This window comes from Apus apus, chromosome 18, assembly GCF_020740795.1.
Source record: "Apus apus isolate bApuApu2 chromosome 18, bApuApu2.pri.cur, whole genome shotgun sequence".
Classification (NCBI taxonomy): Eukaryota; Metazoa; Chordata; class Aves; order Apodiformes; family Apodidae; genus Apus; species Apus apus.
In genome coordinates this window covers 2304881-2327287 of record NC_067299.1, presented here as the reverse complement: position 1 = coordinate 2327287, position 22407 = coordinate 2304881, and the positions used below count along the sequence as shown (strand labels likewise).

General features: G+C 56.8%; 4 protein-coding genes across 6 annotated transcripts in view; 2 read left to right on the top strand and 2 right to left on the bottom strand.

Annotated features, from left to right (window-relative positions):
- The first annotated feature begins 297 nt into the window (after positions 1-297).
- On the top strand, positions 298-3486 carry RAB34 (RAB34, member RAS oncogene family). 2 transcript variants are annotated; one of them, XM_051636049.1, is made up of 11 exons: positions 298-364; positions 1123-1241; positions 1341-1432; positions 1811-1876; positions 2116-2217; positions 2298-2362; positions 2464-2515; positions 2656-2737; positions 2830-2920; positions 3008-3111; positions 3197-3486. In XM_051636049.1, exons 2-11 carry the CDS (start codon positions 1188-1190, stop codon positions 3428-3430), a joined length of 942 nt encoding a protein of 313 aa, XP_051492009.1. In that variant the 5' UTR covers positions 298-364; positions 1123-1187; the 3' UTR covers positions 3431-3486. The 2 variants fall into 2 exon arrangements, with proteins under 2 accessions (XP_051492009.1, XP_051492011.1); XM_051636051.1 differs by having other exon boundaries at positions 3008-3115; positions 3197-3364.
- On the bottom strand, positions 3447-4956 carry LOC127392286 (adenine phosphoribosyltransferase-like). The gene is made up of 6 exons (XM_051636052.1): positions 4866-4956; positions 4590-4739; positions 4344-4437; positions 4121-4267; positions 3944-4039; positions 3447-3826 (listed from the first exon to the last, which is right to left on the bottom strand). Exons 2-6 carry the CDS (start codon positions 4710-4712, stop codon positions 3699-3701), a joined length of 588 nt encoding a protein of 195 aa, XP_051492012.1. The 5' UTR covers positions 4713-4739; positions 4866-4956; the 3' UTR covers positions 3447-3698.
- A 1067-nt stretch (positions 4957-6023) lies between these two features.
- On the top strand, positions 6024-7900 carry PROCA1 (protein interacting with cyclin A1). The gene is made up of 4 exons (XM_051635877.1): positions 6024-6197; positions 6876-7008; positions 7112-7246; positions 7338-7900. Exons 1-4 carry the CDS (start codon positions 6026-6028, stop codon positions 7849-7851), a joined length of 954 nt encoding a protein of 317 aa, XP_051491837.1. The 5' UTR covers positions 6024-6025; the 3' UTR covers positions 7852-7900.
- A 942-nt stretch (positions 7901-8842) lies between these two features.
- The window catches only part of SUPT6H (SPT6 homolog, histone chaperone and transcription elongation factor), a 28528-nt gene continuing 14963 nt past the window's right edge, over positions 8843-22407 (bottom strand). For both annotated transcript variants that reach the window (XM_051635654.1, XM_051635652.1), the window contains exons 19-37: positions 22262-22379; positions 21553-21629; positions 21244-21379; positions 20672-20809; positions 20227-20394; positions 19588-19715; positions 18316-18523; positions 17701-17848; positions 17303-17445; positions 16393-16533; positions 15132-15327; positions 14770-15008; positions 14389-14502; positions 13715-13839; positions 13453-13565; positions 12914-12991; positions 12659-12825; positions 11350-11531; positions 8843-10848 (exon numbers count right to left, since the gene is read on the bottom strand). In XM_051635654.1, the coding sequence (XP_051491614.1) occupies positions 10662-10848; positions 11350-11531; positions 12659-12825; positions 12914-12991; positions 13453-13565; positions 13715-13839; positions 14389-14502; positions 14770-15008; positions 15132-15327; positions 16393-16533; positions 17303-17445; positions 17701-17848; positions 18316-18523; positions 19588-19715; positions 20227-20394; positions 20672-20809; positions 21244-21379; positions 21553-21629; positions 22262-22379 (2806 nt within the window). In that variant the 3' untranslated portion in view covers positions 8843-10661. The remainder of the gene's footprint in view (positions 10849-11349; positions 11532-12658; positions 12826-12913; positions 12992-13452; positions 13566-13714; positions 13840-14388; positions 14503-14769; positions 15009-15131; positions 15328-16392; positions 16534-17302; positions 17446-17700; positions 17849-18315; positions 18524-19587; positions 19716-20226; positions 20395-20671; positions 20810-21243; positions 21380-21552; positions 21630-22261; positions 22380-22407) is intronic.

Sequence of the window (22407 nt, the reverse complement as noted above, 5' to 3'; positions counted from 1 at the left end):
AGACTTCCCCCGCCCCCGCCCCCGGACTCTCGCGGCCCCGCGGGGCACGCCGGGATTAGTAGTCCTCCTTTCCTCACTTGCGCATGCGCAGTTTGCCCCGCTCCGCGGGGGCTCATGGGAGTTGTAGTCCTGCGCGACGTCACCCCCCGCCGTCGGGGTGGCGGGGGATCGGGACGGGTGCCCGTGGGGACGGGAATTCCCGGGGTCCTGTGGCGTGGGCATGTAGCGCGGTGGCCCCGCCGCGGAGGAACGGGAGCGCAGGCCCCTCCCCTGCCCCCGTGCGGGGGGACACGGAGAGGGAGGGGCCTGCGCTCCCGTTCCTCCGGGGCCGGGTGTGCGACGCCGAGCACCGCTAGCGGAGCCGGTAACGGGGACCCCCCCGCACACACCCCATTCCCCCGCGGAGGGCACCGGGACGGGCGGGGAGGGCTTGTCCGTGGATCGGGGATGCGAGAGGGGGACGTGCCTGGGGACCGTGCGCGGGGAACACGGGGCTGGGGAGGGGGACACGGAGAGGGACGTGGGAAGCCGCGGGACACGGGGATGGACTTGCACGGGGATGGGGGGGACGTGGGACAGGCACGCGTGGGGACGTGAGGAGCGGCGGGACGCAGGGACAGGCGGGATACGGGGACACTGGGGGTGGGTGGGACACGGGGACAGGCACGCGTGGGGACGTGGGAATTGGTGGGACACGGGGTGGGTGGGACACTGGGACAACCGCACTTGCGGACACGGGGACCAGTTGCACGCGGGGACAGCCTTGCGCGGGGCTGCCACACGCGGGCTGTGGGGACAGCGGTGCCCCGGTGTGCAGGGACCTGGGGGCGGTTGGGACAAAGGGGCAGCCGTGCACAGGGATGCGGGGGTGGCTGTGACACGGGGACGTCTGAGACCTGGGGGCAGCTGGAACGTGGGGACGGCCACACTCGGGGTAGCTGGGACACAGGGACAGCCGTGCCAGGGGACACGGGGACAGCCAGGATGTGGGGACAGCCGTGTCCCGTGGATGAGGAGCAAACTGGGACAAGGGAGCAGCCCCACTGGGGGTCACAGGGGCAGCTGTGTTCCGGGATGCTGTGCATGGGGACAGCTGGGACATCACCCTACCCCTGTCCCCAGGCCTCGTGGTGGCCCTTGGACCGTCCCTGCTCCCCCCACGGCCACCCAGGCGGCCCCACGGGACGATGAACGTGCTGGCTCCGGTCCGCAGGGACAGGGTCATCGCCGACCTGCCCCCGGTGAGCGGGCGCGGGGGCAAAAGCAGCCCGGGGGGGGGTGGGAGGGCGATCCCGCTGAGCGCCGTGGTCACAGCGGGGTCCCCCTTTGTCCCCCCGCAGTGTTTTCGGAAGGAGGCCGCCCTGCACGCCCGGCCCGCCTTCCACCCCGGGGTGGCCAGTGCCTGCCAGGAGCAGCGCACAGGGACCGTGGGGTGAGTCTGGGGGGGATTCGGGGACCACCCCACCCCAAGGATGGGTCGGGGTGTGGGGTTGGTGATGAGGGGGACCAGGGTCCCGCCAGCCGCGGGGGGGTCCCCGGGCGCCGCGTGGCTGCGGCGTGTGCCGAGCCCTGTGTCACGACACAGGAATGCGGCACGGGGGGGGGGGCACGGGGGGGGGACACACAAGGGGGTCCGGGCTGAGCAGGGCGGGGCTGCAGGGCTGCTGGACATAGGGGGGCTGTGAGGTGACACACTCCCTCACCCCCATGAACCCCTCTGCCCCCATGGCCCGGGGGGGAGGTGGGGAGAGGGGGGGAAGATGGGAGACCCCCGACCCACTCGGCGGCCGCGCATCCTCCTGCCCTGCAGGTTCAAGATCTCCAAGATCATTGTGGTGGGGGACCTCTCAGTGGGGAAGACCTGCCTGATCAATCGGTAACGGGACCACCCACCCCCAGCAAGAGCAGCTCAGGGGGTGGGGGAGGAGGACGGCACAGAGGAAGAGACACCCCCCCCCTTCAAAGGCAGCAGCACCTTGGGCTGAGTGCAGTTCTGACCAGACTCTGGTGCTGGGCAGCCCCTGGGGCAGGGGGCACTGAGCCCCTGGAGAGGGGGCGTGGAGGGGTCCTGGGGCTGCTGACACCCGTGTTGTGTGTGTGTCCCCCCCCACCCAGCTTTTGCAAGGACACCTTCGACAAGAACTACAAAGCGACCATCGGGGTGGATTTTGAGATGGAGCGGTTCGAGGTGCTGGGGGTCCCCTTCAGCCTGCAGCTGTGAGTAGGTGACAGCCCCCTCCCCATGCCCCCCACGTCCCCTCCTCACCTCCCACATGCCCCCTCCCCCACCCCTCCAGGTGGGACACGGCAGGACAGGAGCGTTTCAAGTGCATCGCCTCCACCTACTACCGAGGAGCACAAGGTAAGGTCCCCACTGTGTCCCACCCCACCGTGTCCCACCCCACCATGTCCCACCCCACCAGCTGTCCCCCTCCCCATCTCACCCCTCCTTCCCCCCCCCAGCCATCGTCATTGTTTTCGATGTCAACGATGTGGCGTCCCTGGAGCACACACGGTAGGTGACACAGGGCCCAGGTGGGACTGGGGACAATCATGGGGGTGGTGGGGATGGATGGAGAGGTGGGAGTGGGGCTGCTGATGTGCCAAGCGAGGGGACAGTGCTTGGCCACCAGCACTGGTGAGTGGCCGCCGCAGGCAGTGGCTGGCTGACGCCCTGAAGGAGAACGACCCATCCAACGTGATCCTCTTCTTGGTGGGCTCCAAGAAGGACCTGAGCGTGAGTGTGTCCCCCACCCTGCGGGCTCCCTGTGCCCTGACTCGGTGGGGCTGTCCCTGTCCTTGTCACCCACCCCCTGGCTGGCTTGGCAGACGCCAGCGCAGTACAGCCTGATGGAGAAGGACGCTCTCAAGGTGGCCCAGGAGATGCAGGCAGAGTACTGGGCCGTCTCCTCACTCACCGGTGGGTCCTCGGCTGGGTGGGGGAACGCAGACCCCAGGGGTCCAGCCAGATGTGGGGACACTCAGGGGGTCTCGTCCCACGGGGCAGGGGAGAACGTGCGGGATTTCTTCTTCCGGGTGGCAGCGCTGACCTTCGAGAGCAGCGTGCAGGCCGAGCTGGAGCGCAGCAGCGCCCGCAAGATCGGGGACACCGTGCGTGAGTACCCCCGGCCAGCCCCACGAGGGTGGCCCCCCACCTGCCCCCCTGCCCACCCACCCTTCCCCTCTGCTCCTCCAGGGATCGGCAGCAACGAGAGCGACCTGTACCTCTCGGCACCCCGCAAGAAACCCAAGTGCTGCCAGTGAGGGGGCAGCCCCCAGCCCCCCCCCTGCTCACACCTCTGGACCAAAGAGGGGCCCCAAGGAGCTGTCCCAGCCCCCCTGGCCCCCTGCCTGCCCAGGCACCCACAGCCAGGAGCTCCCATGCAGCTCCCTTAGCTATGCAAACCCAGGTACTGCTCGCAGGGGGTGATGCCCCCCGGCTCCCATTTGTCTTAATAAAACCTTTTTTTATGCTTTTTAAGAAAAGTGTGGGGCTGTGGGGGAGGGGGGGGCTTCCCAGGACACAGCCCCCAGGCAGGAGCACAGAGCCAGGGGAGGATGGCTGCTATCAAGGGGGGGTGACCATCTTGGGTACAGCAACAGCCAAACCAGGTGGTGAATGCCCTGGGCATCCCAGCCCTGAAGAGCTGGCAGTCCCTTTGGGGGACATGGGTGGACATGTCATTGCAGCCCCCCCGTCATTCCCAGCCGAACTGGTGATGGTCAAAGTGGGGCTGCAGGCGGGGGGGGACGCAGTGGGAGCACTTGTAGCGCTGCTGGATCCACCGCCCGCCCTCGCTGTCCTCGATGCAGATGGTGGTGACACCTGCGGGGACACAGGGATGGGGCTCAGCACTGACCACCGTGGGGTGCAGGGATGGTGGTCACACTGCACCCACGGCTGCACCCCACGGTGCCTTGGCACCCCCCCCCCCCTTCCTACCTGCCACGACACCCCCCAGCTGCTCCACCAGCTGGATGGCTGCTCGCATGGTGCCCCCTGTTTCCACCCACTGGTCCACCAGGAGGATACGGAGACCTGGGAAGAGACAGAGGCTGTGGCTGAGTGCCCAGTGCCCACCTCAGCTGCGCCCCCTCCCCAGCCATGACAGGAGCTCACCCGGTGAGATGGCATCGGTGCGAACCTCCATCACCTTCTCTCGGCCTGAGTAGTCGGTGTAGGGCTGTGCCAGGGTCTGCACGCAGAGGTGCCCGGCTTTGCGGATGGCCAGGAAGCCTTTCCGCAGTGTGGCAGCAATGGCAGCACCTGGGGGGTGGGGGGCATGGCACTGTCAGCCCCCACAGGGACAAGGGACCCTGGGCTCACCCGCCTCCCTGCTCACCCAGGATGAAGCCCATGGCGTCGATGCCGGCCACCATGTCGATGGGGTCTCCCTGGAAGGGCTGCAGCAGGTCAGCCACGCAGTCCTGCAAGGCCTGGGGGAAGAACGGGGGTGCTGGGTGCCCGCAGCCCATGGTGGCCTCCCACAGCCCATGTGCTGGTGCCTGAGGGCACAGCTGGGTGCCCTGCAGAGATGCAGCCCACCCTGGCACCCCCGTGGGTGCCACCCAACCCGGACAGTGGGTACTTGCGGGTGGCAGTAGAGCCGGGAGGGGTCCAGCCAGGCATAGTTGGGACCCTTGACGTTGGGGGCCATCAGCGCCAGGTACCAGCCCTTCTCCCGGGCGGTGGGGACGTGGCTCAGGTCCATGAGCGAGGACTGCAGGCACTGCAAGCACTGAGCATGCAACAGGGGTGAGACACCCCACCCACAGCCCCTGCAGGGCTCCCTGCAGCTCAGGACCCCCACCACCCCACACGGTGACCACCCCAGGGTCCCAGCACGACCGAGTCTGCTCCCTACCTGGTGCCGGCGGCGAGGCTGAGCCCAGCGGGAGCGTCACGGGGAGCGTCAAGGACAGCGACAGCTGAGCAGGGCAGCCCCTGTGGTGCTGGGCCCCCGCCAGCAGCCTCGGCCAGCCCTGGGCTGGTGCCAGGCAGGAGCCTCGCCTATGGGCCAGTGATGTGACCCCATGTGCTCTGCTGTCCCACCCAGGCAGGTGCGTGGTGGGGAGCAGCAAGGCTGGGACATTGGCACCCCAGGCGGGGTGTCCCCAGCACCCAGCTTCCCGCTCTGGCGGTGCCAGGGCTTGGCACAGGTAGCATAGAGCCCGGGGCACCCCATGGCTGCAGGGGTCAGCAAGCTGGGGTGATGCTCAGGGTGCAGCCCCACAGCCTGCGGGGTCTCAGGCAGCACGGGAACTTTCTGAGGCCACACATGTCCCAGTTGGTGTGTCCTGGCGCCATCCTGCCCAGCCAAGGGCTGGCCCCTTGGTTGTCCAGCCTGATCCGTGTCTGGACTGTCAAAGGGTTTGGTGAAAGGGAGCCAGCCGAGGGGGCTAGAGCTGGCAGCAGTGCCGGGAGCTGCCGGGAGCCTCCCGGCTGCCAGCCCCGGCGGGTCACGGGACGCTGGGGAGCGTCCGGTGGGATGGGACACAGGGAGCATCTGTGGGATGGAAGGCGGGGACACGGGGAGCAACCACGGGATGGCAGGTGGGGACACAAAGAGCATCCGTGGGACAGCAGACGGGGGTGCAGGGAGCACCCGTGGGATGGGGCGTTGGGACATAAGGAGCATCCGTGGGATGGGACACAAGGAGCATCCGTGGGATGCGACGTGGGGACACAAGGAGCATCCTTCTCCCGTCGGGGCCGCTCCGGGGCCGGGGGGCCGTGCGGGGCCGGGTACGTCACGGGGCGGGGGCGCTGGGGCCGGCACGTTACCGGTCCCGGCACATCACCCCACCGGCTGCCACAGCAACGGGGCCCGGCCCCACCGGGAGGGGTAACCCCTTCCCCGCGGGCTGCGGGCCCGGGATGCGCGGCGGCTCCGAGGAGCGGTTCCAGCACCGCGGCTCTCCGGGAGCCCCGCACGGTGCCGGGCCGGGCCGTGGCAAACTGCCCCGCGTGGGCGAGCTGCGCGGAGCTACAGGGCGGCCCCAGGGCGGCGACCGGCGCGGGGCCATGTGCGCCCCGGGGCTGCTCTGCCGCCTCCTCCTCCTCCTCTCGCTGCTGGGAGCGGCCCCCGGCACCGGAGCGGCCCCGCCGGGACGGCCCCGCGCCCGCCGCGGACTCACCTACCCCGGGACGCTGTGGTGCGGCGCGGGCAGCAACGCGGATGCCTACGAGCAGCTGGGTAAGGGCAGCAGAGCTGCTGCTACTTGTCCCCCCATCCCATCCTTTCTCATCCCTTCCCATCCCCACCTATCCCAGGACTGGGTCAATCAATCCTAACCCAGTCCCATCCCAGTGCTGGTCCACTCCAGTTCCCATCCCTGTACTAGTTCAATCCCTGTCTGTCCCAGCTCAGTCTCTACCCCAATGACAGTTCAGTCCCAGTTCAACTGTCTAGTCCCCATCACAAGGCTGTTCCATCCTGGTCCCTTAACTGGTCCCATCATTGTCCTCATCCTGGTGTTGGTCCAGTCCTGATCCACCCTTTTTCCTCAGCCTGATCCCTGATCTATCCTGCTCTCATTCCGGTCCCCATTAAGTGATGGACCAACCCAGTCAACTCCCAGTCCCTACCCCAACCCCAGCCCAGTCCCTTTCTTGCTCCTGATCCCAGCCTAACCCCAGTCCCATCACCACTGTGGTGCTGATGCAGCCCCTGTCTCATCCCAGTGCCAGCCTGGTCCCCATCCAAGTGCTGTTCCAGTCCCAGCCCCTACCCATCCCAGTACAATTCCAGTCCCATCTCAGTCCGATCCAATTCCAACTCCAGTCCTAGCCCAGCTCAACCCCAGTCCAGCCCCAGCCCCTGCATGTTCTCCCCCACCCCCCAGCCCAGCCTGACCCCCTGCCTGCCCTGCAGGGGAGCACAGGGACACAGACCGGTGCTGCCGCGACCACGACCACTGCCAGCACGTCATCCACCCCTTCACCTCCCGCTACGGGTACCGCAACCTGCGCTGGCACACCATCAGCCACTGCGACTGCGACCGGCGGTCAGTGCCCGTGCCCCCCGCAGCCCCACACCCCGGGGGGGTGGTCCCAGCCCCTCCGGCAGCACCCGCCCCATCCCCTGACCCCGGCTGTGCCCCGCGGCAGGTTGAAGGAGTGCCTGCAGCGAGTGAACGACACGGCCTCGCGGGTGGTGGGCCAGGCCTTCTTCAATGTCATCCAGGTGCCCTGCTTCGAGTTCGCCTACAAGGAGGAGTGCGTGGAACCCTACCTCTACGTCTGGTGAGTGTGTCCCCCCACGCCGTGGGAACCATCCCGCCCTGCTTGGCCCTGCCAGGGCCAGCCTCACCCCGTGCCTCCTCACTCTCTGCAGGTGCAAGGCGTACAACACGGTGGCCATCGCTGTCCCCAGGGAGCCGGTGCTGTACGATTTTGGGGGGGAACTCATTGACCGGGCAGCAAGGCCTGGGGGGGTCCTGCTGAGCCCCCCGTGGAGCAGCACAGGTGAAGGAGCCATCCCAGTGGAGTATCGTGTGCCTGCCCACCCGCTGTCCCCCCCCAAGGCAGCCAAGAGGCAGAGGAAGGGGAGGAAGAAAGATCAGAAAAAGAAGGGGAAAGGCTTGAAAAAGAAAGGTTCTTCTGAAGATGGGGAGCTGAACCATCCTGCAGCCACTGACCCCGTGGGGCAGGACCCACAGTCCCCACTGCTGGACTCAGAAGCAGCCAACACCATCCTGAGTAAGAGCCCAGCACAGCAGGGCTGGGACAGGGAGATGGCCCCAGTCCCAGTCTCCCCAGCCCCTGTCTCCACTGCCAGTGGGAAGAGGAGGAGGAAGGAGAGAAACAGAAAGAAGAGGCTGAAAGGCAAAGCTGGGGCAGAGCCCTGAGTCCCCCCATGGGTCTTGGCTGTGTAATAAAGTTGGTTGCTTGAGCAGATGGTGCAGCCTCAGCCCCATCTCCGTGGGGGGGAAGGATCTGGGAGCAGCATCCAGGGGAAATCCCAGGGCTGATCCTGCTTGTGGGGCTGTGGGAGGGAACGCACTTGGAGCCCGGAGGGTATTGGGTGGGTCTGAGCTGCCCCTCATGGCTCCCACCAGCTCATGTTATTGTCCTGGGCATGGGGGACAGCAAGTCCCTGCTCAGGCTGGGGACACAGCTCCTGTCCCTGGGCCAGCACAGGGCAGAGCCCTGATTTTCGCTCCTTGCCACAGATGGTTGAGCTTCAGCTCCCTGGGGCTACTGGAGGAGCAGTTAATGATTCCACCATCCCAGTGGAATCCCAGTGGAATTAAGCATACATCTGCTTAACCTGCTGCCTTTTCCCAGGCTGGGAGAAGCACAGTTCTTCCACACCAGCACCAACTCCTTCAACAACCCCCAGCAACAGCAGTGAGGGGCCTTGTGCTTCCCTGGAGGCTCCTCAAACACCCCACAAGAGCTCTTTGGAGTGGGACAATAGCAGCTTTTCCCATCGTGGGACAAAGGCAGACACAAGATGCCCATGTCCCTGCCTGGCAGAGGGTGATCACAGCCTGGTCCCCTCACCAAAAACTGGGCTCCTGTAGGAATGAGCCTGAGGGCAGCACCCAGAGATAGGACATTGTCACTAACTCCTGCAAAACACAAGTGTGTCTTGGCACAGCATCCCCTCTGCCACCCTGTGAGGCTGGTAGAAAGATCTTCCTACACCAGCACCGCATTCCAGAGTCAGAAAAAGCTGGAGGAGCAGCTGGTGCAATCCCAAAATCCCTGAAAGAAGAGGATCACAAGAGCCTGGGGGGATGGGTGGAAATACCAAGGTTGTACCCAGGCATTGGACCCTGAAAGTCCTTGTGGCAACCACAGTGTCCTGGCAGGAAGGACAGACATGGGGGCAGCTTCCCAAAAGTAGAATTTTTATTGATGGTAAGGGAAAAACTAAAAACAAAGACAGCCAAAAAGGAGCCGACAACTCACAACTGGCCCCTCCCCGTCCGGGTCCGACACTGCCCTGGTTAGGAGCTGCTCCCGATCAAATTCCTGTCATACAGAGTTCCATAAAATTAAACAAAAAATAGCGTTAAGGTTAGTACACCCACAGCTACAGCAGCCACCGGCCCTGGAGCACGGTCCTCCAGCCCAGCCTGTGTGGTTGCAGGGGGGGAACTGGGCTGTGTGACCCCCGACTGCTGAGGAGATGGGGGAAGCCAGGACCTGCATTCCTCTGTGGAAACGGCTTTGCTTTGTCTCCCGGCTTTGCTGCCATTCTTCGGGAGCATTTACATGCAAAAAAGACCTTTGTTTCTGAAGATCTGCTGTTCTTGCTCATTTCCTAGCGCGGGGAGGCTGACCAGGAGCACTTGGAAGGAACAAAGACTCTGCTTCCATAGAAAATCCCTACTAGCAAAGCAGGAGAAGGGAAAGTGTGTGTGCAGCCACAACTTTCCAGTTCAGAAATGGCTCTCACAAGGCTGCAGCAGGCTGCTTCTGACACGACTGGAGTTATCTGCATTATCTGCTGCTCCCCCAGCACCTCTCCCAGTCAGGGACTGGGACTCCAAGAGGTGCCCAGGGTGTCGGTGGGTTGACTCCACACGAGGCATTCAAACCAAGACATTATTCTTGATCAGCTCAACAGAAAACAGCTTCCCTCTGAAAGTTTCAGCACATGGAGGGCCACTTCAAGAAACGAAGGAAGAAGGAGAAGCCACTTGCACCACTGAGCTTTGCTTCTGAGCACATCCACTGCTGAGAGGAGAGGGCAGAGAGGCAGCAGAGGGCGAGGGGGCAGGAAACCTCTTGACTAGCAGTCAGTCCAAACATTGTTTATTCACCCTTCTTGCTTAAAACAGGGCAGGGCTGAGCCGGTAGGGAGGAGGATGCCATGCACTCCCAGCTGCTTCATGTTCTCTGCCACAGGAGCAGCCATTTCAGCCCAGGTGTCTGTCCCGTGCCTGGGAACGCTGCCCTCGGCTGGTGTTTTGCTTTGCAGTCTGATTAAAAAAAAATCAAAATAAAATCAAAACCAAATAAATATTGTTCCAGAGAAGCCAGAGGAGAGAGCAAGCCTTTGGTACGACAGCTGTGTTTCTCTCCAGCAAGACCATGAGCCCCAGAGCTGCTGTGCTAGACCCCTCCAAACACAGCTGGGGGTTGGCACAGGCTCCACGGAGCCTGTTGCACACAAAAACACAGAGCAACCAAGAACAGAAACTTCTGGAGAACTGCAGTTTGCTTGTCACAACCCCCTGTGACTTCGCTTTGTGCTGTCAGGATGAGGAGAGGTGACAGCCAGGGTTTGGAAGAATCCAAATGGAACAGGCTCACTCCAGGCCCACGGTCTGCGCTTTCAGCTGTGTTTGCTTCCCAGTCTTTGTGGAAAGCAGAGGGTTGTGCACGTACAAGGACAGACTTGTTTGACCTCATAATTGCTTTGCAGAGCTTCCAAAGTGTTAAACCAGGGCCTGGAACGCAGAGTCCACTGCAATGTCCCTTCCTATGATATATTTATATATATATATAGTATATATATTTAGACTAGCCCTGCCAAGTCTATTCATTCACTCAGGTGCACGTCACCAAGAGCCATTTCCCATCATCTCACGACGTATAAAACAGGAGTTGTGTGGCTGAGGGAAGGGAAGTCGTTTTCAACTGTTCCCTCTCCTTTCCCCTTGCTGGAGAAGGGACTGGAGGTGGGGGGGAGGCCCAGCAGGGCCTATCGGTCCATCTCGTCCAGCAGCGGCGTGGCGTCCCCGGCGATGGACATGGGGGTGCTCTCAATCATGGGGCTGGGGGACGGGCGGGGGGTCAACCTCTGCTTCTGTTTCCTCCTTTCAGCCTCCTTCTCCTGCAGCCACTGCTCGGCCATCTTCCCCCAGTCGATGGCAGCATGGCTGTTGGTCCTGCAATGACAAGGTGAGACACGTGAACGGGAGAACTCTCCTGCCAAGGGTCCTGGGGCAGGAAGGTGAATGCTGGGGTTACAGCAAAACAGAATCACAGACTGGTTTGTGTTGGAAGGGACCTTAAAGATCATTTAGTACCAACCCCCCTGCATGGGCAGGGACACCTCCCAGCAGACCAGGTTGCTCCAAGCCCCATCCAACCTGCCCTTCAACACTGCCAGGGATGGAGCAGCCACAGCTTCTCTGGGCAACCTGTTCCAGTGTCTCACCACCCTCACACTAAAGAATTTCTTCCTAATGTCCAACCTAAATTTCCCCTCTTCCAGTTTTAATCCATTACCCCTGGTCCACTCGCTAAAAAGTCCTTGTAAAAAGTCCCTCCCCAGCTTTCCTGTAGGCCCCCCCCTTCAGATACTGGAAGGCCACTATGAGGTCCACAAAAACCCACAAAACCAATCAGGATTACACAGATGGACACAAGGACCCAGAGCCACTCACTTTGGCTGCTGCCTCTGCCTGGAGCTGGAGGATGGCTGCGACTGGGACTGGGTGGACTGGGGTGTGGTGTTGGCTTGGAGCTGGTACTGGGGTGTTGTAATCGGCTGGCTGGGAGTAGTGTAGGAGTAACTGGGGGTCATCAGAGGGGTGGCCACTGGTTGTTGTGCTGGAGTCGTGAAGACCTGCAGAGAGCAGACAGTGTGAGGAGACAGAGGGCAAACCCCAAGGGCCACCACAGCCTGTTCACTCCACACAGGGGAACATGGGGGAGACACTGAAACCAACCAAAGATATGAGCTGCAAGAGGTAGGCACAAGAGACACTTGGGGCAAACTAGAAGAAAAGATGTCCCACAGCAGGCATGAAGAACAGATGAATTATTCCTCTCTGGGCTGCAGCAGCTCCTGAGATGGCTCCCTCCCACATCCCAAGCTGGCAGGCTCACTGTGTGCCCAATGGAGTGCTTAGTTTCTTTGCCTCCTGGTGTTCAACTCCCTTCTCCTTCAGATTGTCTTGATGATTAATACACTGGGTTATCCCCCTCCCTGCCTATCCCCAGCTCAGCCCTTGCTGTGCCAAACTCCGTGAAAGCCTCCCAGGGTGGTCTAAAAGAGGATCACTCCTCCCTGCAAGCCTTGTCTTGCAGCACCACTTTGTCAGGTCTCTAAGGGCTGGGTGTGACTTCTGTACCCAGGCACCTCAGTCCCGCAGCTGGATTTGGCCTCTGTGTCAACTGGGGAGCTGGTGGCACAGGCTGGGAGAGGCAGGTACCAGCACACACGAGGAAAGGCTTCAGCATGAGCCAAAATTGCCCAATTCCACCTTATTCCCTGCTAAGGCTCTGGCTGTTGGGTCAGGCTGAGGTGTTGGCTGCCGGTGCAGCTCAGGGATTAGCACACTGAGCTGAAAAGCCCTGCAAACTCAGCACATAGTTCCACAGCTAATCTTTTCCACTGGCAGCTCACGTTGCCAATTTGGGGCACAATCAGAAGGTTATGAGGCTGCACCACCAGATCCCACCCCTCCATTCCACCACATTCCTTGGAGGGCCAGACGAATCTGCTACTTGCTCCACCTCTCCCCAGAGCAGGGCTGCATCACGAGCCTCAATTCCTCAGGCACAGGAGGTGAGAAGGTCCAAGGATGCAGCCAGGCTCCCCTGAGCAGTATTATGGGTACACAACTAGGACTGGGTGATCCCAGGAAACAAGTAACCCCACAGGCTCCCAACTGAGCTCCCATGGGATGGTTTCTAGCCATGGGGAGAAGCCATGGAGCATCTCCTCTGAGAGACTGAAGTGTCACCTACGTGGTAGGCGCTGCTGCCGCCTCCACTGCCTCCATATCCGTACTGGCTGGATGCCCACTGGGCAGGGGTGGCATTGGGGTTCTGTCCCTGGCCTGTCACAGCAGCGATGGCACTGAACATCTGGGAGGTCATGTTCTGTGGGAGAGCGTTCACTGCTCGGGTCAGGTCTGCAAGAAAGACCCAGCATGTTAGACAAAGTGGAGCCTGGAAGAGGAGCTCGTGTCCCGGTTCCAACCAGGAAAGGTCTGCACTGACCTGCCAGGTTGATGTTTGCTGGAGTAGCATTAATGGAGGCTGGAGTCCTGGTCCGACTGCTGCTGCTGGGGGTAATACCTGTATAAAATACAAACCAAGAGAAAGGGATTAGTTCTCACAGAGGAGCAGCGACTGGCCTCAAATGCAGGATTTGAAAAAATACAGGCACACCTGTGCCAGTGAATGGTGTGTGCAGGACTGTGGTGGGAGAGAGGGAATGGTGTGTGCAGGACTGTGTGGTGGGAGAGAGGGAATGGTGTGTGTAGGACTGTGTGGTGGGGGAGGCTAAGGAAGTAGAAAGGGACAAGTCCAGCCTCTGCTGCATGGTCCACTTGGCTGGAAGATCAACTCTCAGGATTTCCTCTTAATGGGTCCATGGAAGCCAAACACTCAAGTGTTGCTTTGAAACTTCCCACATACAGAAGATCCTACGATGCATTTCAGGGATAAAATCCACGGACCTGCCCTTTAATAACTGCCCCTATTGTGTGACAGCCAGGAAACAAACAGCTAAGGCACTCAGGTCTTGGGGTGCTCACCTGGAACAGGGTCCTGATAATGATCCTTAAACCATCGGAAGAGCCCGTTCACCGTAGGGAAAACCTGGCCCCGGTAGCGGAATCCTTCTGGTGTCACTGTCACATACTCTATCCTGTGAGGAGCAGTCAATGCAATCGTGTCAGGAGACCAAACCCTGGGTAAGGGGAGGCCTGACTTATGGGGATACTGACAGAGTTGGAAGAGAAACTGGCAGCAGTAACTGGAGGTGTGGTACTGAGCTGCTGGGCTTGCCTCTCTTACCTTGGTTTGCCTCGAGGCTGATATCCCAAGAGGAATTTGCCAGGTAGATCTTTACAGGCACTGATAAAGTAGGGAATAAATGTTGGCTTCTCTTTCTTGGTCTTTATCAGCAGCTCTTCCAGCTTCTAATTTGAGAGAGAGAGAGAGAGGGGAGGGAAGAGAAACGTTCAAGGAGAACCTGCATTTTTAGCATGAGACAGAGCCCCCAGGTATCTCCCCCCATGCTGTGCTCAGCCTTTCCCCCCACCAGCCCCAATGCCAGGGATCCACCAACTGCATCACTTCTGCAAGAGCTTGGTGCTCAAATGTCAGCAGGTCACAGAAAGCCAACACCTTCAGTGGTATCTGCTGGCAGGGCAACCCTCTGCTGCTCTGGTACACCATGCCCCCATGTGCTAACTCCACTGCTCTGAGACAGAATCCCCCTGAGACCTACAGCTAGAAAGTGACTGCCCACCTGGTTAAGAGTTGAACTTAATGATCTTAAAGGTCTCATCCAACCAAAACGGTTCTATGATTCTAAGTAACAAGAGGAAGTTGAGAAAGCTCAGTCAAGCAGCAGCTCATTCCAGAGTCAAAGAGTTTATGACCTCTTCTGAGACAAAGAAACTTACACTATGCTCCTCTGTCTCCCACAGAAGCTACCACAGCCCAGGACAGTCTCACAGTCTCACCTTCTTGTCTCCACCGTTGCAGTCCTGATAGTATTTGTGATTCAACAGGTCTCTGGCAAAAGAAGCCATTGGCTGGACATAGCGAGCGACAATTTCATCCAGGTCCTCAAACTCCTTTAAACAAATATTTGAAGAGGTATTTAGGGTGTGTGATGAAGAGCTTGATCCTAGTAAACAGCTCTCAGTCACACGCTGCTGGGCTCTGAGAAAAGTTAAAAGAGCTGAGCATAGTCTAAGAATCTGAAGAGCTGCAATGGAAGTTGCTCTCCAAGTCTGAAAGCAGCTGCAGGGACTGAAAGGCTGTGCCAACCTGTCCCTGCCAAATAGGTTCTTCTCCTTCCCCACTAGGTCCTTCCCAGACATGCTCTGCAGGGCTCTTACCTCTGTGTTAATCCAAAGTGTGGAGCCCAGGCTGAAGGCATTCTCCTTGCCCTCCTCTCGGACATCCACGTGCTGGTAAATCCCGTCGTTCACCTTCCAGGTGACAGTCAGGTGGTTCTCTCCTTTGCTGCTTGGCCGAATAATCACATCCCCTTGGTCCATGGTCTCCATCATCTTCTCAGCTTGCTTGAAGCTAATGTTGTGGAATGATGGATGAGCAATTACTCTCTTGATGTATGCTGGAGGACAAAGAGGAGCGTTTAGGCTTCCAAGAGGAACCGGTCTATTCCAAGTCTATGTCCAGTTGTGCTGAAACATCCTGGGAAGGCTGGTGTGACAAGGGAGAGGGAAATGGGACTCACTTGTTCGCTGCTGCTTTCTTTTCAGGTCTTCTTCCTGTTTATGATCTGCTGCCTCTGAGTCAAAGTCATAGTAGGTGTCTTTGGGCAGTTTCCACTCATTGTTCTTATCCATCAAGTCTGAGGTCCTGCAGGTCAGGTCTGCACTGAACTTCTCAATGTCGATCTTCATAATCCTGCAGTGCACGGTCATTCCCACCTGCAGGAGAGGGGCAGGCAAGGCTGATCTGCCAGCCTGGCTGACATGGCAGCCTCCTGTGCTACAGAGACATCTGTGGGGGTCACACTGCCATTAAGGAGGTACAAATTACCTCATGTGCTTCAGACTGACACAACCTTTAAGAGTGACCCTTCCATACAAACCAAAAATCAACTGATCCCCAAGATGACTACAATCAAAAAGAGATTAATGGAAAAATGGGCAGTTCTCCAGCACATCTACTACCTACACCACACAACAAACTGCATGTCTGGAGGCCAAGGGCAATTAAGTTTGTTATTTTATGTATCTTTAACCATGACAGCAGCAAACCTGGACTTCATGATGTGCAAGGAAGCAGTTAAGTCAGTTAAGAAACAGAGTGGAAGACACTCCAAAGACTGCTCTAATCAAATGGGGAACAGAAAACACCACCATAAAACCTGCAATGTCTTAGCCCAGTTAACTGTGCTGAGGTTAATGACTCTTGGAAGAAAGGAGGCCTCTGAGCTTACAGGATTATCCAGCACCTACATGGCCTATCAGGGGCACCCCAAAAGACTGCGAAGGTGTTAAACCTCTGTTTCATCATGTGATAAAAATATGTGATTCTGTTTCTTTTAGAACCTCAGTCCCTGCCCTGAGCAAGATCAGTAACTCTGATGACCTCCACAAATGAGCTGAAACAGAAGAAAAAGCTACAAGAGAGGAAAGGGACCCTTGCAAATCTAACAGCAGTTCTGTGAACTCTTTAGGGAGCCCAAAACAAAGGGCAGCTCTGCATTAGAATGCCTTCTGGTCTCCTAAACCCAGACTTTAGCCAGACTGTAATAAATCCTCCTGCAGGGCAACATGTTAACTGATTAACATGGTTCCTACCAGCTGCCAAGAGAGATTTGCATGGGGGAGAAGGACACCAACCAGATCTTACTGTTGATTTCAAGTCCTTAAAGGAAAATAAGGTTTGAAAAGTCATTTAGGGAATAGTCTTATTAACCAAACTCTGAATCTTTGGTATTGGCTCCATGCTCTTCCAGCTTATGAGAAAATCCACTGCTTTCATACCTTCACCCTTTCTTCTGGCCTCTTGACCACCTTATCACTGAGGAATTTTGTTGGGATGAAGCCAGCGACGCCATTATCCAGACGTGTCTTCACTCCAATGGCCTGACCTGGGCAGGAACCACTGTCAAAGTGGTTCCAAACCTTGAGCAAGGCAAAAAGAAAAGTAATTCAGCTTGGAAACAGCACAGCCCTGGTAGCTCACACTCAACAAAGTCTAAAAGCTGTGTCAGCAAACTGGTGCAGCCAGCAGAGATATGTGGAAGGGCAACGGGCAGAGGACTTCTGTGAACGTCACCCAGGAATGCAGTCTTCCTCCTGTGGTTCTGCTCAGCTTGTGGGGCTTTGCAATCAGGAAGGGCAGAACATTTTTAGAGTCTGACCACAGGCCTGCAGCTAGGGCTGGCTGCTAATTAATGCTACAGGATTTTAAAGTCAGGGATTAGCTAGGCTGGAATTCAGAAGTGTTTAGAAGAGACCTCAAGTACAGCTGCATGAAGCAGCAGGGAGTCCAGATAAGTTCTGGAAACTGAGAAGGTGGCAGAACTACCTTCTGTTCCCAGCATCATGGGCAGTTTCTCTGTGTAAAACCCAGTCCTAGAACACAAACCAGCCTGTATTGTGTATTTGCAAAGAACTGGTCAGCTCAGCCCCAGGCCATTTCACCCCCAGCCCAGTTCACTAAAATCCATCATGCAGCCATAAAGGATCTGTTAAATCTATACTGGGGCAATTAGTCAGAAGTGGAACAGATGATATTTACAGCCAAAGGCCATGTTCAGGTTGGGATCCTGGGGCACTGCAGACACAATCTGGGCTCTGATCCCTGTCTCCTAAAGACTCTACAAAACACTCAAGCCTGCCAAAAGCAGACTCCTGACAAAGGCAGGTCCATGAGGAGAAGGAGCCTCACCTCGCTGAGCTCTGGGAAGTTATCCTGCTGACAGAAAGGACACTGCCAAAGGCCAGTTTCGTCGTTCCGTATTGCCTGGTCGTAGCTCTCTCCTTGGGGCCTCCTGTGGGCTATCCCAGTCACGTTGCAGATGATCATTTTACCTGTGGTGTGATGGGAGAGAAGGAGGAGAGAATAAAAAACCAAAAGTCAACTGCAGGGCTGGGCAGTCTGCTCAATCTAAGGTAGTTGTGCATAAAGGTGTCAGGAGACTCCCCAGGTACTTGAACACCTGCTTCACATACACACGACAACAGCACCATCCCAACATCACCCTCACCACAATCCCTCTGCCCCACTTTTCCCCATCCTAAGACAACTCAGGATGACAAAAATCAGGGATGTAAACAGGGACGTACCTATATAAAAGGTCTCTGGAGTCTCTTTGGTCAGCATATTGAAGACCTCTTCAGTGTTTGGGGAACGGTACGGCGTCCTCAGGTCCTTGTATCTGCAGCTTAGCTCAGCTCGGATGTCATACAAAGTGATGTGCTTGTCACCATAGCCCTGTGTGGCATTCAAAGGTTATAAAGCCATGAGCAAAGCAGGAAGGAGAGGAGCAGGGAAGGCAGTGCAAGTTATGGAAGAACTCAAGGAGCTTATCAAACAGCAGAATCAAAAAAGAGGAATGCACAGAGTACCATCCAACTGGGGAACTCAAGTCATAGCATGTTGAAGTCAAAAGTACCAGTATGTTCAGAAAACAGATCACTTCAGGGAGAACAGTTTAAACAGTCTAATTACTGTCTCCTGCCTCCTCCTTCCCTCTGTCCCAAGTATACTTTCTGCAGGCATTGCCTACATGCCCTTGTCAGACACTGAATACTCATCATGGCTGTTTACACACTTTACGACAGCAACTGCTAAATTCAGCTCCTAAAAAGGAGAAGGGTCACCAGCTACAGAACACAAGAAACTGAGCTGGACAGCAGAGCTTCCCCTCTGTGTCTCAGCACCAGGAACCCCCAGCACACCTGTCTTTCCAGTTCTTCAGCAAAGGCATCAAGATCCAGGTCTTTCAGACGTTCAGGGTTTTCCAAGATCTCCTCTAGAGCTCCTGCAGGATTGGCATCCTCTGCTGACTCATCATACTCCAAGGCATCCACTGCCATTTTTCTTGCCCATTCATAGGTTTCAGGATGGACCCTGGACCCATCTAGGACCTCAATGTAGGAATCGGTACTGAAATAAAACCAAAGCAACATTCAGAGAAAGTCTCTCAGGGTTCCAGAGTCACCTCCTTCAGCTCAATAATAAATCACCCTGCTGAGCACCAGTACTGACCACGTGGGGCTTTGCCACCACTGCCCTCAGTGCAACAGCCCACTCTGAAATGAATCCTTCACTGCCAAACCAAGAGGAGCCAAGGCAAGACATACAAATTGCAGTCTTCAGCTCCTGCTCCCACAAAGGTACGGGCAGGCACTGTGGAAGCTCTCCAGATGTGGTCACTGTGTGCTAAAGCTGCTCTACCAGCACACAGCTCTCTGCAGCTTCTCTCCTCACACAAATAAAGAGTTGCCAACTGGGAGGGCAGTCTCCTGCATCCAGCTCTTTGGAGGAATCTACACTTTGGCCCGTGTCAGGAATTTTATCCTGCAAGAACCAGGCACCTCGTGGGTTAGGACTTGGCCGGGTGTCCTTTCCCAGACTGCTTTTCAAAGCCAAGGAGGACACTGCCCTTGAGGAAGCACATTTCCAACAAGTGACTCCTCTCTGCAAAGCAGTCAGCTAGAGATTTAAAAACCAGGTTACCTCCGTCCTCCAAACACACATCTCTTGTTTAGTTACCAGTAACCTTGTGCTCTGCAAACTTCCCAGCAGTGCTACTAGTTTAGGAGGAAGCTGAATTGCCAAGTTACACCTCAAGTTGGAAACTTTAGAAAAATGAAATACTGATGGTAGGACTGGGCAGAAACTAAGCAAAAGTGCACAAGGGTAACTGACAGACATGCATGATGACTATGTTAGGGAACAAGAGTTTTTATTTAGTTCCCCTTGACCACAAAGGGCCTTTCAAACCACAGCAAGCTGCATAACTCATGTCCTGCAGCTCACATTGCTGCATGATTTTGGCTGCCCTTAAGAATCAGATTAATAACCAGCAATACCTGAACTTGGCCAGGAATCAGAGGGGCCACACAGAAACTGCTGGGAACACAGGCTCCAGGGAACAGGATTGCCTCAGCCTGTCATTCCTGCTAACTCCATAGCCTGTAGGACACCAAATGCAACCCCACACCCACCTGTCGCCCAGTGATGCCGTGTCAATTTTGATGAAACCAGCACAGTTGATAAACACCTTGGGTCCCATGTGGCACATTGTAACCAGCTGGGTCCTGTTCTCCAAACGTGTGTTGTTTTGTTTTAAGATCTGGAGAAAAAGGTGACAGGGTAAATGCTGCTATTCAAACACAAGGGTTCTCCAGGAAAAGCAGAGGACTCACACTGGACACCGTGGTGTGCAAAGTATCTGACATCATCAAACCCATCATAACTTATGAACTACTGTCCCCTTCCTGCATCTCAACATGGTATGAAAGGAGATGGCTCCACAGGGAACAGCTCCAACTCTCAGGAAAAATGTTGGCTTTTTGCCTTGTGTTTTCTACAGTACAGAGGCATCTTGACACCCTGAGAATGCATCTGTCCCTGTGGGTTCAGGAGCTTGCTAGGATTGATGGATCTGCTGAGTTTCTTGGGTCTACCAAGGACATAAGACCATGCACAGAGTCAGGGTTGGTGCAGTGAGATAACACATCCCAAAGTACATGTCAACAGAGCCATCAGCTGCATCTGGCACATGAGATGTGCTCCTAACAGCACAGGCCAAGGTGCACGTTAGTGATGCCTTGTTGTGCAGGCAGGGACAGAAGCCTCCTTACCTTTAGCAGATGAGTGCCTTTGCGTGGTCCCAGGCCACAGACATACTGCAGCAAAGCCTGGCTGTGAGGGTGGGCAATGGCCCTGTTGACATCCACTCCCACCTCGTTGACTCGGTTGATGAACTCGCAGTAGAGGGCATTGAGCAGCTCCTCCTTCACCACATGCTCCTGGAGGAAAGGAGAGCAACACTTTGGAGATGCCTGCAACACTGCCATAAGCAAGCTGAGCTAAACAGAGTAGCTCTTAGGAACTGTGCTGCCCCTCAGAATTACCCCTAAAAACAGCCTAAAGGCTGAACAGCTAAAGTAGGCTGAAAAAAAGGTGCTGTAGAGTCTGAATATGGCATAGAACAGGCACCAGTTCAACTTGGGATACTTTTATTTGACAACAAACTGTTCCCGGCCACCTTCTCTAGCAGAGAAGGATCCCACAAGGCCAAGTTACCTGCAGAGGATGAAGCTTTAGGCAGAGAATGTCCTCGTCAGAGCTGCAGACCTGGGCAAACTCAATGAGCGGGTCCTGAATGCGGCGAGCGAGGGAGACGGCCTGGCGCAGCAGCGGGGGGTAATCCCTGAACTCGTTCTGCAAGAGGCCAGGGAACCAGGGGAAACTCTGACTGTGTGTTCACACTTTGTAACACAAGTGTTACACACAAAGACACATCAGACAGGGACTGGAACATGGGGAGGATTTGGTGCTCAGGGTAAAGAGAGCGCTGAGGTCAAAGGTTCCCAGGAACTCTGCTGCAACAAGGGATGGAAGCACCCCACCCACTCAGCTGAGCAAGATTCATTTCAGACTATGTCAATGTGTGCTCTGTACATCTGCTGCTGCTGATCTCTTCAGGGAGGCCTAAAGAAGACATTTTGCCTTGACCCAAAGATCAGCACATCACTAGCTAGATTGATTACACAAGGCAGAGAATGACAGAAGGCAGGGCCAGCACAACAAACGGAGGATGAGACAGCACAAATAAGCAACAGACTGAGGGATGGCTGGAATAACAGAAGGTTCACCTCAGACTTCTTGCTGTTCATGTAGAGGATGGCCAGCTCATTGTCCACCAGCTCCACTCCGATAGAGGACAGCTGCTGCCCCTGATCCAGCTCATGAACAATTCTCTTTACATCCTCCATCAGCATCTGAGCATCCCTAGGGAGAGACGGCCAAGGGGATTGAGGGGGGAGTACAAAGCTGGGTGCTGGAATCACTGAGGGAGATAACCCCAGTGCTGCCTCACACCACAGACAGAAACAGTGAAAGGTGGACAGGCATGAGGAAAGGACTGCAGGGGGCTGGGGAGCAGGCACAACACAAAGACTGACCTGTTCTCACCCGCAATCGTCACCACATGAGGCTTCTTGTTCAGGAGGAATTTTTTCAAGGTTTCAATATCCTGGGCCTGGAAAGGAAAATGAAGCAGGTCAGAGTAGAAAAGTTAAAGGGTTTCTGGACTGAGCTAGCTACCAGTCCTGGGTTCCTATTTCATAGGGCACATCCTCCCTCACTGCCATCCTGATCTGGCACCCTGAGATGAACATGCCTAAGCTCATTCTCCATCAGGCCCTGAAGCTCCTCACCACTGCAAGGACAAACAGGAAGGTTCTGCAGAAGGAAGACTGATGGCCTCATGGTTTGGTTTTACAGGAAATCAGTGCAAGTAGGTAATGGAAGGCAAAAGCTTGCCCCAAGGTCCAGGGGTTCTCACAGCCTCTTGCTATCATAATGTGATCGGCGAAAGGGAGAAAGTTTCTGTAGCTGAGACCACAGGAGCTCACAAAACCCCAAGAGAACTCAGAAATAGAGAGGCCCTGCCACTCCCTGTAAGAGGAGAAGAGATTAATTTGAGTTTACCTGGAAGCAACTGTTCTGCCAGAATAATTACAGGGCGGGAAAAGGCAGTATTCTTGCATGCAAGAGTGACAAGGCCTGAGCTGTGCTCAGACTGCTCCTCTCCAGGAGCCACAGTGGATGGCACAGAACCAAAAGCAACGTGCAGACATTCATCTGGACAATAGCTGCACCAAGGCTCACCTTCTTTTCCCTCTCCTCCTCACGCCAGGCATTCCTTCTCTTTGTGAAATGCGGCAAGCGCAGGAAGTCTGTCACCTCCCCCTCCCCGTTCACCAGGGCACAAAACACGGGGTGGTCCCTGTGGAGGAGAGATTGCTCAGCCAGGG

What these genes read in the sequence shown, in the direction of transcription:
- RAB34 (XM_051636049.1), top strand. Translation starts at nt 1,188, where the DNA reads ATGAACGTGCTGGCTCCGGTCCGCAGGGACAGGGTCATCGCCGACCTG. An exon ending in GTCCCCTTCAGCCTGCAGCT is followed by an intron (nt 2,218 to 2,297) that starts GTGAGTAGGTGA and finishes CCACCCCTCCAG; the next exon opens with GTGGGACACGGCAGGACAGG. An exon ending in GCGTCCCTGGAGCACACACG is followed by an intron (nt 2,516 to 2,655) that starts GTAGGTGACACA and finishes TGGCCGCCGCAG; the next exon opens with GCAGTGGCTGGCTGACGCCC.
- LOC127392286 (XM_051636052.1), bottom strand. Translation starts at nt 4,712, where the DNA reads ATGGACCTGAGCCACGTCCCCACCGCCCGGGAGAAGGGCTGGTACCTG. An exon ending in GGCTCTACTGCCACCCGCAA is followed by an intron (nt 4,438 to 4,589) that starts GTACCCACTGTC and finishes TTCTTCCCCCAG; the next exon opens with GCCTTGCAGGACTGCGTGGC. An exon ending in CGCCATGGGCTTCATCCTGG is followed by an intron (nt 4,268 to 4,343) that starts GTGAGCAGGGAG and finishes CCCACCCCCCAG; the next exon opens with GTGCTGCCATTGCTGCCACA.
- PROCA1 (XM_051635877.1), top strand. Translation starts at nt 6,026, where the DNA reads ATGTGCGCCCCGGGGCTGCTCTGCCGCCTCCTCCTCCTCCTCTCGCTG. An exon ending in GGATGCCTACGAGCAGCTGG is followed by an intron (nt 6,198 to 6,875) that starts GTAAGGGCAGCA and finishes CCTGCCCTGCAG; the next exon opens with GGGAGCACAGGGACACAGAC. An exon ending in GAACCCTACCTCTACGTCTG is followed by an intron (nt 7,247 to 7,337) that starts GTGAGTGTGTCC and finishes CACTCTCTGCAG; the next exon opens with GTGCAAGGCGTACAACACGG.